Source organism: Aplidium turbinatum, chromosome 9 (genome assembly GCF_918807975.1).
Source record: "Aplidium turbinatum chromosome 9, kaAplTurb1.1, whole genome shotgun sequence".
NCBI lineage: Eukaryota > Metazoa > Chordata > Ascidiacea > Aplousobranchia > Polyclinidae > Aplidium > Aplidium turbinatum.
Window position 1 is genome coordinate 14,568,861 of NC_137480.1, and position 14,566 is coordinate 14,583,426.

A 14,566-nucleotide genomic window follows, 5' to 3' on the forward strand; every position below is an offset into this window, starting at 1 on the left:
AATCCTGAACAATACTTTTCGCAAGCTGGTAAAAGGTAACAGCCGAAAGACGTTTCAACTCATCACGAGTTGTAGGATTTTTGTTCTTAATATGCACATTTGATTTCATCTCATCAAACTGTAGGAGTCTACAACTTTCATCCAACAATTAATGGTCTGGACGTCTGCGTGGTATGAATGATGCGAACAAATGTGGCTGCTACAAATTTCAAATCTCAAAAAATATCAACAATTTGAGATCTGTATAAATAGACCTGAGACTCAGACATCAATCGACGATGTCAGGGTATTACAGAAAATCAATTAGAATTTTGGAAAGACAGAAAGACAGGTTTTGCGAAACCAAACTGAATGAACTCATTGTGAATTTGCAACTTGATCGAGATTTGCCTCGAACTTAAAGAAGAGTAGCTTTCCTGATATCAAATCAGTCGTAATTTACATTGATTCAACGTCTGAAGACGACTGATTTGCTTTCAGGACTTTTAAAGGAATAACTCGAAACCGACGCCTTGCTGATAAAATGATTTATATTTTGTTTTTAAGACTTTGACCTTCCTTTTCTGATCTAGAAGTTTTCTATGTGGCCTAATGCGCATGAGGTAGATGTTTCAGAAAAAGTAAACATTTATCCCTAACCTAACTAAAAATAGGCTTGGAGAGGTTTTGAGCAGGAAAAGAATGATCACAGATATAATCTATCCATACTATTTTGATTATATAAGTAAGCTAACATTCTCATAAATGTAGTAGGCTTACAATAAATCTTGTTTCTGCTAAACTGCAGAGCATGAAGTTAAGTGGCGTAGGACAATTTAAAACATAATGAACTTCTAAGACAAGCTGTAAATGTTTTTTCTTATAAGATGTTACCATGAGGCGAAAATTTTTTATAGCCTACTCAATCCCATATCAGGGATATCTTAATCCGTGACCTATCTATAAATAAGCAGAAATTTGAATCTATTTACTATCAAAATCTCTATTAGACAAAACTCCCAACAAGATAATTTACCTGCACTGCAGTAACCAATTTTCTCTCTATCTTGTGTAGGATGTGGAAGATAAGGTTAAGCTGGTAGATAAAAAGCGTTTGTGTCTGGTTTAAAAATTCTGGTGTAAAGCTTGTGCTATGTTTCTTGAAAAGTAATTGGCATCAGCGTATCCCTTTGTGGTAGCCTACATTAGTTGTAAAAATCTTATTTTAATTTAGGTAGAATGAAAGCCTACAACATGCCCACTTGAATATGTATTTTTATGTTCATCATAAAATGTTTCCGGAAAGATCTAAAAAGGAAACATCAACAAAAGAATTGGTTTTGGACACAAGTTTAAGGAATTCCGCAGACGGCAATAAAGGTCATGACATCGTTGAAGAAATAATCGAGAGTTTCGGTAATTTAACGTTTATTGAGAGACCACCGACCAGGTCCTCCCAAAACAACCTCACACATTTGAAGACTCTACACACAGGGGCGTAGTCAGGGTGGAAAAGGGAACAATTGCTCCCTCTTACACCTGAGTGATTTAAAAAAAAGTACCTTCTGTTACAGCATCATTTTACAAAGTTTTACTATTGATTTAAGCTGACAGTACTCTCTGAACGCGCAATTTTAAGGTATTTTTTATATTTTTGTGAGGGAGGCCCCTCAAATCTCCTCGTGGGAGCTCCCCGTTTTCGGTGACTCGTTGCTGGGTTCACTTACATGTACACTTACTGTCACTTACACTACTTATTTGCCTCGCCTCCACACTCCCAAAATTTTGTGCTGGCTTCTGGCTACGCCCACATGCTCAACTCCGGAAAGCAACCAAAAAACTGGACATGGATACAACCATAAGCTTACACTAAATAAAATGTTTTATTTGCAAACTTTGTCCTTGGGTTGTGAAATGAGTTAAAAATTTAAAATGAAATTAATATCAAGCGTTAAAGAGTGAACTCCCTACCAAAACTTTATATAATAAATTATTTAATTCAAGCGTTGAATAACTGATAAATATTATTATTAACGTAGAGTTATATTTAAAAATTACAAAATAACAGTATTTTAATTTAATCAATTGCAAAAAAAACATTTCATTGCATAGCTGTCATTTACATATAGCCTACACTTAACGAGTAATTTTGCTGTTCCTAAATTTTATTAGGTTTTGAAAACTTTAAAATTATCTTTTGAAACTACTTTTCTAAACTCATGGATTGATGTTTTATTTCAGGCAAATGCAACTGGTTGAGTATTGCAAAAGGTTATGGGTTCATACCGACAGAAGTAGGGTATGAAGGTGAAAACAACATATTTGTGTATCAAGTGAGTTATTTTCCTCCATTTTCTGATTCCTTTCAACATAACTCATTAACTATGTATTATTATTAATTGGAATTGTACATGGTCATCATCGTCGTCTTGTGAGCCTCTGTGGCCCGAGGGTCTATCCATTTACCCCTCAAGATTCACAATATTCATGGTGGTCACAGCGGTAAACCATAATCTCTTCGTGGGAAAATTGTAACATAAAATTCCCGAATCCGTTCGTCTGCATGTAATGACCGAAAAAGAAACACTCCTTTGAAACGTCTATTCAAAATTGTATTTCTGTAAAATTAGCCACCTGGCTGTCGAAAATAGGATGCAACGCCGTACACCACTAAAACTTGTCACTACAGAACAGATTACTTGGATAAAAGACGGAAATTTTCGTCCAGCTGACAAGCACTAAGAAAAACAGTTAAACATGCGACCAACCTCTTCACGCAACAATTTTAAAATGACTAGAATAATTTGCGATATCTCAAACTCACGTAAACAGTACTGTGACGCAATAGTGAAAGACATTGTCACATGGACTAAGCTGGAAGGCTAATAAAGCGCAACCAGTCTTTGGTTTCATCATCCAAGACACGCAGACTTTCCACTCCATTGGCTTGAAGGCTTGAAGATTTAAAACAAGATGGCTTGAAGATTTAAAACAGATGGCTTGATGATCCAAATGATCTTGAAGATTTAAAACATTTAAAAAGTGAGATTTAAAACATCCGTCTCAATAGCTTTAGCACGTGACTTTGTGAACAAAGAAGCTGTAAGGTCAAGCGGCGCTGGTTCGACTTTTGGGGTGTGTGCTTTTGCTTAAGCAACTCATTCTAAGGACTTTTTTTCCATTCTGAGGCACCTAATGGATGGAATGAATCCTCGACAACAACACTTCAAAATTGGAAACTTCACTCTGTCAATCTCAGAAATCGGCCCTGCATCTAAAGCCTCTACAAGTATGCGAAGCTACCAGTAGGCTAATAACCTATCAAGATTTTGTCAGACCGATGATAAAGATTCAAAACCAAACCAAGGTCTAAATTTGTTGGGGTCTTGACTTTGGCCTATAACAAATAGGTCTACCATGATACTGTATGTGAAAAATTTAGAAACCATTGTTTTGTCTAATGTTGGTTTTGAAAATGTTAGCCGATAAAAGATGCTCATGACTTACCAACATTTATTTAATCGGTCACTTTACTCTGCACAAAACGTTGACATTCCAAGTGTGGTTCTATTTTCGGTGTCAGAAATTAAGCGCCAAAATTTCCATTTAGTGGCACCTAGTGGAGGAAATAATTCAAAAGCAACAACGCCAACAGCAAGCATAAATTTAAATGAGGATTAAGTGTCGAAATCTTAATCCTCGGACTGAAAAAAACTTTTTAAGAGCTTAATCTTGGGTGTTTTATATATTAATGTAGAGGATTTAACCAAAGACACAAACCTAGTCAGCCTTGGAATCTGCGTTCTTTTCAGAGTGTTTCCTATAAATAATTCTATCCACTAGATGCCGCTGAATGGACAGTTCATCACTATAGTAGGCTACCTGGCCCATGCTAATGATTTAAAACATGGTGAGGACAAATGTTTTTCACTCATACCCCATATACTTATTTTAGGCTTATTGATAACTATTTTAAGCTGACATGCTTGAGGAGCTCGCAAATTTCAAAATTTTTGTTGTATGATGTAGACCTGGTTGAAGGCAGTAAGTTTAGTTGAACGCAGAAAAATTAGCCTATAGTTTGTGGCTAGAAAGCTTATTAGCCTTCGGGAAAAAAATGTCCAACTCCAGTATTTGAAAAACGCTGGTTTAAACAACCTAAACATGGATTTAGCGGCACTTTTATTATTTAGTAATAATAATAATATATACAATTTTGGTAAAGAGGTGACTTCCTTCAACCATAAACAGATGAAACCAAGCAACCACACGGCATTTAACATAATATATTAAACTGAACATAAACTATCTACGAACGCTTTCGGCCATACGCATGTTAACCCTTTTCAAGTAACGAAAAAATAACTGATTTTACATCTACATTGAAATAAATAACTGATCTTCACACTAAATTGAATACGAAATGCATAAGAATGAAACGGCAAAGCAGAGGAGAAAGGCACTTCACATGGCGGCAGTGGCGCCGGCAGGGGGGGGGGGGCAGGCGGGGCAGCTGCCCCCCCAATGTTTTGGGCATCATCTTTTTTTATTATTATTTTTTAAATATTTGGATCCCAACCTCAAGTAAGTCAACTCAAGTTGCAAGGGGGGGGGGGGGGGGGGGGAGGTAAAAGCTCTCCCTTAAAAGAAAGTATGGAAAACCTTGATGACTAAATTGTACAGTAGATAAAGAGATTTTCTACAGAAGCAAAGATATAGACTTTTTAAAGTTTTAACTAACGTCACATTGATGTAGAAAAATAACAACCTGTTAAATTTTTGATACCTCACACTCCCATGACTTCTTCCGAGCGCATTTTGGCATTGGTTGCTTGCAGTGATTCTTTCACTTAAACAAAACGTTTTGTTTTAGCAGTTTTGAGTTGTTCGATTCTTAAGTTGTAAAGGAGACTCAATTTCTCCAATATTTATCATTTATGTTTCTTCTTTAATCTCAGCAGAGTATAAAACTTGTAAAAGTTTTTCATCCATGCAACATCATGAATGAAATTATATCTCAAATCGGCGTAATGACGTAACATCATCTAAACATTTTACCGAATAATAAATTAACAAATTCGATCGTCAAAAGTGGTTTGGTGGTGGTAAATATTACGTAATGAAAAAAATGTGATAAGGTTGGAAGACATTACGTCATGTATTTTCAATACAAATATGAAGTTTAAAATTTATCCTTTTGTTCATAGTCGTAATCCACCTTCAGAGCGGTACTACAAACAACAATTATCGATAAGGGGGGCATCAAGAATAAGTCATGACTTTTAACCCTTAGAAGGTTGGGCTCCTGGAGTCTTGCTCAGTTTGGGGGGGCTGTCAATTCTTCTTATGCTTTAGGAGTGATATCTCTGTTATTTTGGCACGGTTTCAAAATTTGGGATTCACTTCGTAAAATTATTCACGCTGAGCATATCCGAAAATTAAAACTAGTATGTGAATTTTAGAACTGCTCATATACGTTGAAATGTTGAGGTCACTTATGAGTGTAATTTGTATCGTGAGTTTACACATTATTTTTTGGTAAAGTAATGAAGAACGTGCATAGTATTGTTGTGATTAACTTTTTTACATTATTTTACATACAGCCAATGCTCTTCACGCTGTGAAACAGTTGGGATTAACGAGACATGGGCCAAATTAATTACTTTCATCCAGCTGGTGGGAAACTGTTTCACAATAGAATATGAAATGTTTCAGAGGATGTGCTGAGAAATGCCTTATATCTTTCAATTTATAACCTTTATTCGCTCAAAATTTCAGCTCAATAGAGGTGAATAAAAGTTATGAAAAGTCAAAAAATCTCGTAGTCACAGCCTCAGTGGTTTTAGAGATACAACTGTTGATACAAAAAAGTTGAATTGACAGCCCCCCCCCACCAACCTTCAAAGGGTTTGCATTGAGTCAACAGATCTATGCCTTAAGGTTGTCATCTTCAGTGCAACAAGACCATTGATTGATTGGTTTAGTGAGGATGCGTAGTCCCATTGCTTTCATTTTGAGTGATCATACTGATTTTCAATTCATTCCTACAAGACGTTACGTAATGAAAAAATATATAACTAAGGTTGGAAGACATTACGTCATGTCTTTTCAATTCAAAATGAAGTTTAAAATTTATTCTTTTGTTCATAGTCGTAATCCTCCTTCAAAGCGGTATTACAAAGAACAATTTTCGATGAGGGGGGCATCAAGAATATGTCGAAATGACTTTTAAGGTTTACGTCAGCTCCGTAGATCAGTAAAATATAAGGTTCTCATTATCGTGATTGTAAGCCGCGGTTTTTCTCTAAAAAACAGATCTCCGGGAAGCTAAACATTTTTTCCAGCCCTGGTAGAAAACAAGAGAAATTAAATAATATACCACTGTCTTGCATCAGTGGCGTAGCCAAGGGAGGGGGGTTCGGGGTTTCAACCCTTCAAATTGAATTTACGGATGTTAATACATTGTTTACAAGAAAAGTTTTAGCCTATGATGTAATTTCTCGTCAAACTGTGCAAGGATGCAAGCCATCTGCAACTGCTGAGATCGCTTGTTCGATCTAGATTAACATTTAAACAGCTATTCGTTATACAAAACTTGAATATATCAGAAATAACCTAAAGTAACTTCATTGTCTCAAAGCTTTTTGTTTGACACTCATCAAGATGTATGACGTTACATTTTCTAAACTTTGGGTTGACTTCAGAGCATAAAAGTTAGTGACTTACCGGAATAAGATCGTTTTTTGAATCAACAAAGGAGAAAATTGATAAATACAGTAATAAAACTGTAATAATCTCGCAAAAAAAGCAATCAATCTATGTCTCTAAAACAAAGTTTGCCTAATTTTAAACCAAACTGTATTAAAAGAGCGAGTTTTGCCAATACCAAACATTCAAATGTCTCAGTCTGGAATTAGCAACAAGAAAACATAGAGACTTACCGTAGCTTTATTTCCGAAAAATGTCGATGAAAACATGATCTTATCCTTTTGCTATGCCACCGGACAGCACCATTTTACAGAAATATTCATACCCACAATTTTGTTGAAAATGCTTTCAGAATGCACCAAACGGAATGTAATTTTTCAAAATTTTCTGGGGGAGGCCCCCCAGACCCCCCGCCGCTAAGTGTCGCCTTCGACGAACACGCCAACGGGCTTCGCCTGCCGGCTATCAACACCCCCCCTTTCAAAATTTTGGACTACTGTCTTGCACTGTCAATATTTTGCCCCCCCAATGTTGAAGGTCTGGCGGCGCCACTGCATGGCGGTTAATTCCGCGAGGCAAACACGCACCATTATGATGAATTAAGAAAAGACGTTAAGTAAATAAGAAGCACCTGCGGCAAACAACTGCGTATCGAGGCTAGGATTGCATGATTTTATTAGCAAAGCCTCGTGGATTTTAGTGTCAAATTCGGTGAAACATTTACGCAAAACCCTAAAAGATTTCAAGGATCGTTTGTTGTTTAAACATGATTGGCAATCGAATATATGGTCTTTAATGGCACTTCTTCTGATCAAATTAGTTAAATCTAAGTGCTCCCTCACTCTCGCGGCCAAATGCCGCGTGGACATACCAATGTAGGCCTATGTAGGCTACAGTTCGCGTCGTGCGAACAAGTGAACTTGTACACGACATTTGAACACAAGCAGGAGGGAGTCCCAGATTTAAGGTGAAAATAATAACCCACTTTAAATGTTTTATATACGGTACGGGAATAATATTCACGTTGAACTTCATTTTAATAAAACTTGACATGCTGTTGACAAAACGTTTCGATGCTTTACAGATAAAGGGAACTGTTAGAAAGTTTTTCAATTCACGTTCGTCCGCTTCAATTCACTTCAATTCCGCTTCGGCCACGAGAGTGAGGGAGCACTTAGATTTAACTAATTTAAACAGAAAAAGTGCCATTAAAGACCTTATATTCGATTGCCAATCATGTTTAAACAACAAACGATCCTTGAAATCTTTTAGAGTTTTGCGTAAATGTTTCACCGAATTTGACACTAAAATCCACGAGGCTTTGCTAATAAAATCATGCAATCCTAGCCTCAATACGCAGTTGTTTGCCGCAGGTGCTTCTTATTTACTTAACGTCTTTTCTGAATTCATCATATATGATGCGTGTTTGCCTCGCGGAATTAACCGCCATGTGACGTGCCTTTCTCTTCTGCTTTGCCGTTTCATTCTTATGCATTTCGTTTTCAATTTAGTGTGAAGATCAGTTATTTATTTCAATGTAGATGTAAAATCAGTTATTTTTTCGTTACTTGAAAAGGGCTAACATGTGTATGGCCGAAAACGTTCGTAGATAGTTTATGTTCAGTTTAATATATTATGTTAAATGTCGTGTGGTTGCTTGGTTTCATCTCTTTATAATAATATATAATTTGTTTTACACCAGTAGAGTGCAAATTAGGCTTATTATTTAATAATATAATAAAAAAATAAACTTTTTGTCTTGATATGATCGGATTTCAATTTTATTTACATTCGGCATTAAAAATGTCTTTTCTCCTGCTTATTTATGTTTTGTCTTCACTCACGTAGCAAGCTTGAGAATTAGTTTCGTTCGCTATGTTCCCTTTTCCCATCTTTTGTTGTTACAAATGGCGATTGATGATCATGGCACTAGCGGAATGTCTGCTGTTGACTGGCTGGCTGCTCTCTAGTATCCTTCCAGTGTAGTCCGGGAACATCGTGAATCTGGGGTGGTAAAAGGATAGACCCTCGGCCAGGCGCGGATTTATGGGGGGGCCCAGGGGGCCCGGGCCCCCCCCCGAAATTTTGTGAAAAATTGTATGTTTCCGCATCAAATGGTTTTATATGCTTCTAAACAGCTGATATTAGTCCCTCGACATCACAATTGATGAAAATGGTTGTTTATTTTTTAGCATATCGTATATGTCGTAGTATCATTGTTCATATCTGTTTAGCCTTTTCTTTCTTTTTAATTGATTTTCAAATTTTCTGGCCCCCCCCGAAAAAAACTCTTAGATTCGCGCCTGCCCTCGGCCCCAGAGGCTCACACGACGACGACCTTTTCCAAAACATTAATGTACGCTTCGCTGTTACCACACAAATATAGCTACCCTTAGCTAAACGCTAACAATACTTATATTTTCGTCACAACTCGATTATAATGGACAACTTCGCAAAATCTTGATCACAAATACGGGCTGACAAAACTTGTTAAATATTTTCAGTCCAAAATCCAAATACCAAGGGTTTTGTAACTTAGCAGAAGGGAAAAGAGTAAAAATTCTTTACAAGCAATCACCATTGGGATGGGAAGCAATTAAAGGTAATGAATCCAACAGGAGAAGATTGCAATGGTTGTGAAAAAAGATCAAAACGAAAAAAAACGCCCTGATAAGTAATTTGCCTGAATGCTTTTGGTAGAAACTTACCACCTCGTTTTCAAAGTTTAAACTGCATGTGTTTGAGTTGTTCTTGGTTTCTTTTCGGCCAGATTTTCTTTAAAATGAGCCGATTAACTATAGTTAAGAAATAGTTTTATGTCTCTCTGTGGGTGTGTAGCGTCTTGGCTATTGAAAAGGAGCTAACATTGGAAGTCTAAAATCATGTCTCAGTTTTAAACTTTGAAGATTAAACATATTGTTGTATTTACGTAACAACTAGTGATCCAAGGGCATTGCTGGTTAAGCAGAACGCTGCAGCCTGCGAAGCCAAATAGCCTGCGCTCCTGGCAAATAAAATGTTGGAACTAGGCTCCTCAAGGCTCAAATTGCTGGTAGGCTACTTTATGATAGGCTATAGCAGAAAAAGTTTCAACAGGAGAGACCTTTTTTCTACTTTATAGGAGAGATGTGGGACCAGTGGGTCACTTTTGACGTTTTTGCATATGCAGGTTTTATTTGCCTCATAAAATGGAATTTAGAAGTCTTAACATGAACTTTAATCTATCCTTCAACATACCACAGCATTTAACTGAAAATCTAAGAAGAGAAAAGTTGTTTATTTTGGTTGCAAAAAGTACAACTCAAGTGAACCATTGGTCCCCACCCATGGGTACCATTGGTTCAAGGGTTAGGGACCATTGGTTCACAACATTTTGTTGAAGAAGAACATCAAGCACCGTCCAAATACAAATGCAATTTTCATCTGCATTATTTGCTTATTTATTTTTATTACTATTTACACGGTCTTGCAGTTTAATTTATATGTCTAACAACCAAAGTATATTATAGGAAACTAAAGTACATGTCCCTTAGAAGCCATTTTGACGTCATCACTATCGAGTTTATGATTGCATGGTGGTCTGCTAATACAATTAAGGCTACAACCAACTTTAAGCTTTAGAGATGCCGTAGAAGATGTTAAGAAATATTCTTATCTCTGTGCTTTGTTTACTCGGTAGGCGAACAATACTGCTGATTCAGTATTCAGTTTATTTACTGGTCTCCACCAGGTTGTGAACCATTAGTCCCCGTGGCAGCTACTTGCACTTGGCATGGCCTTAGTTGAAACTTGAACTAGATTTTCAGGTCTGCTATTTTCCATCACCTAACTAAAATGCAATGAGAATTTTTCCTATTAAACCACATTCCATAAGCACTTTGCTCTAGTACAAAATACAAATTCTTTTAAATGCAAAAATTTTACTTTTTTGCCTCAAAAATTGTTTTATTGTCTCAAATCTTACACAGACTTCTGTTTTGTTCAAAAACACGTAGACAAAGATGGTGTTGTATCTCAATACCACAGTCAAAATTTCAAATATCTATTTTTAATAGAAAGGAGAAAAAAGCTCCTGAGTCAGTGGTCCCTATGATCCACTGGTCCCACATCTCCCCTACTCCCTGTTTCATGCCTCGATGTTTTATACTTTCCTGCAACAAGAGGGAAACAAGAAGTGTATTCTACATTAAGCACTAAAACTATTTTATATAGATGCTACAATGCTGTGAAAACGGACACCATGCCAAAGAATGCAAAGCTCCACACTTACCAAAACGATGCCATAACTGCAAATCTGTGGAACAATTAGTTTCGTGTTGTCCGTCAAAATCTGACTTTCAAAGAAACAAATCAGGCAACAATCAACATGTCAACTGCCTTCAAAAAGTTATAGGCTAGGTATATTCGAACGAGTTTTGGCCAATATTTTTTTTTTCATAAGTTGGCTTCCGCCATATTAAGAGCAATAGTTTTGTTAATCCAATTTACTGCAGGTCTGTTGTTTAAATTTAGCTATTAGCCTATTTGCAAACCTATGATGTTATAGAAACAATTCCCAGCTTCCGTTCATTGCAATTGAGGTGACTGTAGTCGAGTAACATTGTTTTATTGGAAAAAAGGGGCGTCTTCCGCTTTAAAACAACTACATTCATAGAACCTATCATAAATCATAGGCCTATAGACAGGCTGAGGCTGCTGAGCCTTAAACTGCACTGCTATTAGCTTATACTACTGCCAATGGACATTTCATTGTATGCCTATAAATGTTTTCAAAAAAACGCCAGAAATGTAACACTACTTCGATAAAAATGATATTTGGTGTAGGCTGTTCAACAATCAACATGTCGTTCCGTGACTTGTCGCTTGACGAATGATGCTGGTTTACAGAATTAAATGCCACATAAATTGAGTCGGACTTGGAAATGATCATCGCCACATTATTAGCTACCGCTGTCGTGAAAATCATGTTTATGCCGTTTCGTTGGGGTTTTATCAACCAGTCGAACGTAAGAATAGAGCACAAAAATATGCCTGTCTACTTTATCATCGTAGTATCTAAATATTGCTCCTTTCTCGTAGTTTGTGTTAATGTTTACGTGTTAATTGTATTTATTCAGTACGTTTGAAAACCTTATAAAGATCATTACTGTCTCATGATTTTTGACTAGTATTGCAAATCATAAGTTATAATCAGGGCCAGTGGCGGCTGGTGAGGTGTGAAAGTGGTGGTGCTGCGGACGGGCGCGCCCCGCCCGCGTCTTCGCCGAAGGCGAGTCGAACGGAGGGGGGTGTGGGGGGGCCTCCCCCAGAAAATTTTGAAAAATGACACTTAATTTGGTGCATTCTGCGTGCATCTTCAGCTCTAAATTGTAATGAAAAGATAAGATAAAGCTTTTGCGGTTTGAATATTTTCTTTTTGTTGGTTTCGTTGCTGTGTTTTATTTCCACTATATCGTTTCTTTTGTATTTAGACAAGGAAAAATAAATTGAATTTCTGCAGCCATTATTGTGACAGAAAGCGTTGCTAAATACTTTTGCAATGTATTGTTCTGCAAGTAATGTAGGTTGGGGAATCGTCAAAGACAATTAATTAACCTTAATCGGTTCTAAAAAACAGTTAAAAAAGAACCAAATAACCAAACCCAAATATGTAGACAAACATCTTTAAAAATGGACAAATTTTTTGAATTTAGCGATAAAATCACTAATATGGCAACCCTAGGCGCACTGTTCAAGACAGCGCCAAAACGACGAACGTTAGCATTGCCAGACTGATAAACTACGTCATTGTCACGTGACTTCGACTTGGTTTGTTTGCTTTTATGACGCTCGCGCTCAGGCGCAAGGAAAATCACAGCGCCTCGCATAGCGAAGTCATAGCGGTCAAGCTTGAGTGGAAGTCATGTGACAACAAGGTAGTTTCCCTCTCTGAGAAGGCGTCAAGAAAGCGATAAAGTTGGAAAGGTCTGCTAACTTCAACAAATTTAATTAAAAATCACGACGTGTTTTACGGGCAGAATGAGCCCAAAAAATTGGTGGAGCTGCAGCGCCACAGCACCATTACACGAGCCGCCACTGATCAGGGCTATGGAGTCAGGCGAAAAATATACGACTCCGACTTCTGACACGCCAAAAGCCTATCAGAAGCCGGCGAAAAGCTTCACAGCCCTGGTAATAATGTTTGTCTGGAGTCTTGTATAGAAATCGTTTTGTTTCAGTGTTTATATCGCAGCTTCAACTGAAATAACCTGCTCTACCTCATGTAAGCGCTGTTAGAAATGTATAACATTTTCCAAGCTCTTCGTAAACCCACGTTAGTAAATAATACTTCTAATTGCAGCTGTGACTAAAAGAAATATTTTAGACGTTGAATCATTGTAAAAAGACGAACTTTCTTAGCTGACTTTTTACTTGTAAATAAAATAAGATTACACATAGGTTATTCTTGCATTGTACAAACATCTCGAAACTTTTCTCACTGATTTAATGTGACTGTCGATTAAAAAAATCTCATTCTTAAAACTTGGTATTAAGTCCCTGTATCAAGTGGCAAAAACCTTGACTCAAGGCTCGTCGTTTCTGTCTTTAGTGTTAGTAGCCACGTGTTGAAAAAAAAGAGCAAGCACGGGGGTTACGTTAGTTGGCAAGGCAGGCTATTCTTGAAGTGCGTTGCTCTACCGTACACGCTTAGATTTACGAGTCTTTGTTTACAGCATGATGTGCAGTGGCGTAGCCAGAAATTTTTTTTGGGGGGGCCAAATATTTGATGAATTGAAGAGAACGACGAAATGTTTGATTTAAGACATCGCCACCTGATGTGCAGTGGCGCCAGGGCCGGATTTACCAATAGGCTAGGCAGGCTGAAGCCTAGGGCCTCAACGTCCAGGGGCCTCGAAATTTGGTTTCGAAGTTTGTAATATTCTTTTAAAAACTTGACAAGTTAAAACCCTACCTAAAGTATATATGTATAGGCTATCAAGCTTTTCAGAGTAGAAAATTCTATACACAACTGGTTTCAACCACGTTGTAAACAGTCATTATTACGTCGTTTGCATCATAATAAAGGCAATTAAGAAAATTATGAAATTATGAAAGACCAATCCATCAGTGCGACTACCTGAGCAAACCACCAATGGAGCTTGGAGTGGAAGAAGAACTCCTCAAGACTTCAAAGTTTCATTTCCGACACCGGCCCCCACCCAACCGGAATGCATTTGCCAAGGAAAGGCCTGGGTGCAGCTCAATATCCTGCGTACTGGCGTCGGACTGTTCCGCTCCAACATGCACAAATAGGAGATGGCTCCATGCGCGATCTGTGAGTGCGGCAAGGAGGAACAAACCACAGACCACACCATCTGTAACTGCGCCAAATGGTGTGCGTGGTCTGTGTGAACTGGATGACGAATCAATTAAATGGCTGCTCGACGCCTGCCCAACCATCTAGACCCCGTCGCCGCCACTGCCCAAGGGTGGTAAAACGCAAAGCCCCTCGACCCTTGAAGTGGCGAAGTAGGTTCAAACGAAGATGAAGGCAATTATTACGCGCATTCTGCTCTGCTGGAAGCTTCTACGCTAAAGTACCGCAGTCTTCTCTGCAAAAAACAATATCGGTAGTTGACATCAGGGATGCCACTCCTAGCGGCTTTCCACTAGATCTAGTGATGTTTGAAATAATGTAGTGGTCTAGTGGTTTTCTTGGAGAATCTAGTTTTTTATTTTTTATTTTGAGTGTGGCAGCATCAACTTTCCTTCTGTTGTTAACGAAGAAGATTTAGATGATTTGCAAGAAGAATAAGAAATTTTGCCTCAAGCGTGCAATGCTCTCCATGATAGTGATAACTTTAGCCCACCAGAGTTGAAAGTCAATGAAATTTACACC

General features: G+C 37.7%; 1 protein-coding gene across 2 annotated transcripts; it reads left to right on the forward strand.

The window, feature by feature from the left end:
* The first annotated feature begins 1,112 nt into the window (after positions 1-1,112).
* LOC145777272 (uncharacterized) lies at positions 1,113-13,190 on the forward strand. 2 transcript variants are annotated; one of them, XM_082588616.1, is made up of 3 exons: positions 1,113-1,395; positions 2,221-2,312; positions 10,900-13,190. In XM_082588616.1, exons 1-3 carry the CDS (start codon positions 1,248-1,250, stop codon positions 11,083-11,085), a joined length of 426 nt encoding a protein of 141 aa, XP_082444742.1. In that variant the 5' UTR covers positions 1,113-1,247; the 3' UTR covers positions 11,086-13,190. The 2 variants fall into 2 exon arrangements, with proteins under 2 accessions (XP_082444742.1, XP_082444743.1); XM_082588617.1 differs by having other exon boundaries at positions 1,113-1,359.
* The last annotated feature ends 1,376 nt before the right edge of the window (positions 13,191-14,566 follow it).

What these genes read in the sequence shown, in the direction of transcription:
- LOC145777272 (XM_082588616.1), top strand. Translation starts at nt 1,248, where the DNA reads ATGTATTTTTATGTTCATCATAAAATGTTTCCGGAAAGATCTAAAAAG. An exon ending in AGAAATAATCGAGAGTTTCG is followed by an intron (nt 1,396 to 2,220) that starts GTAATTTAACGT and finishes GTTTTATTTCAG; the next exon opens with GCAAATGCAACTGGTTGAGT. An exon ending in ACAACATATTTGTGTATCAA is followed by an intron (nt 2,313 to 10,899) that starts GTGAGTTATTTT and finishes TATTTTATATAG; the next exon opens with ATGCTACAATGCTGTGAAAA.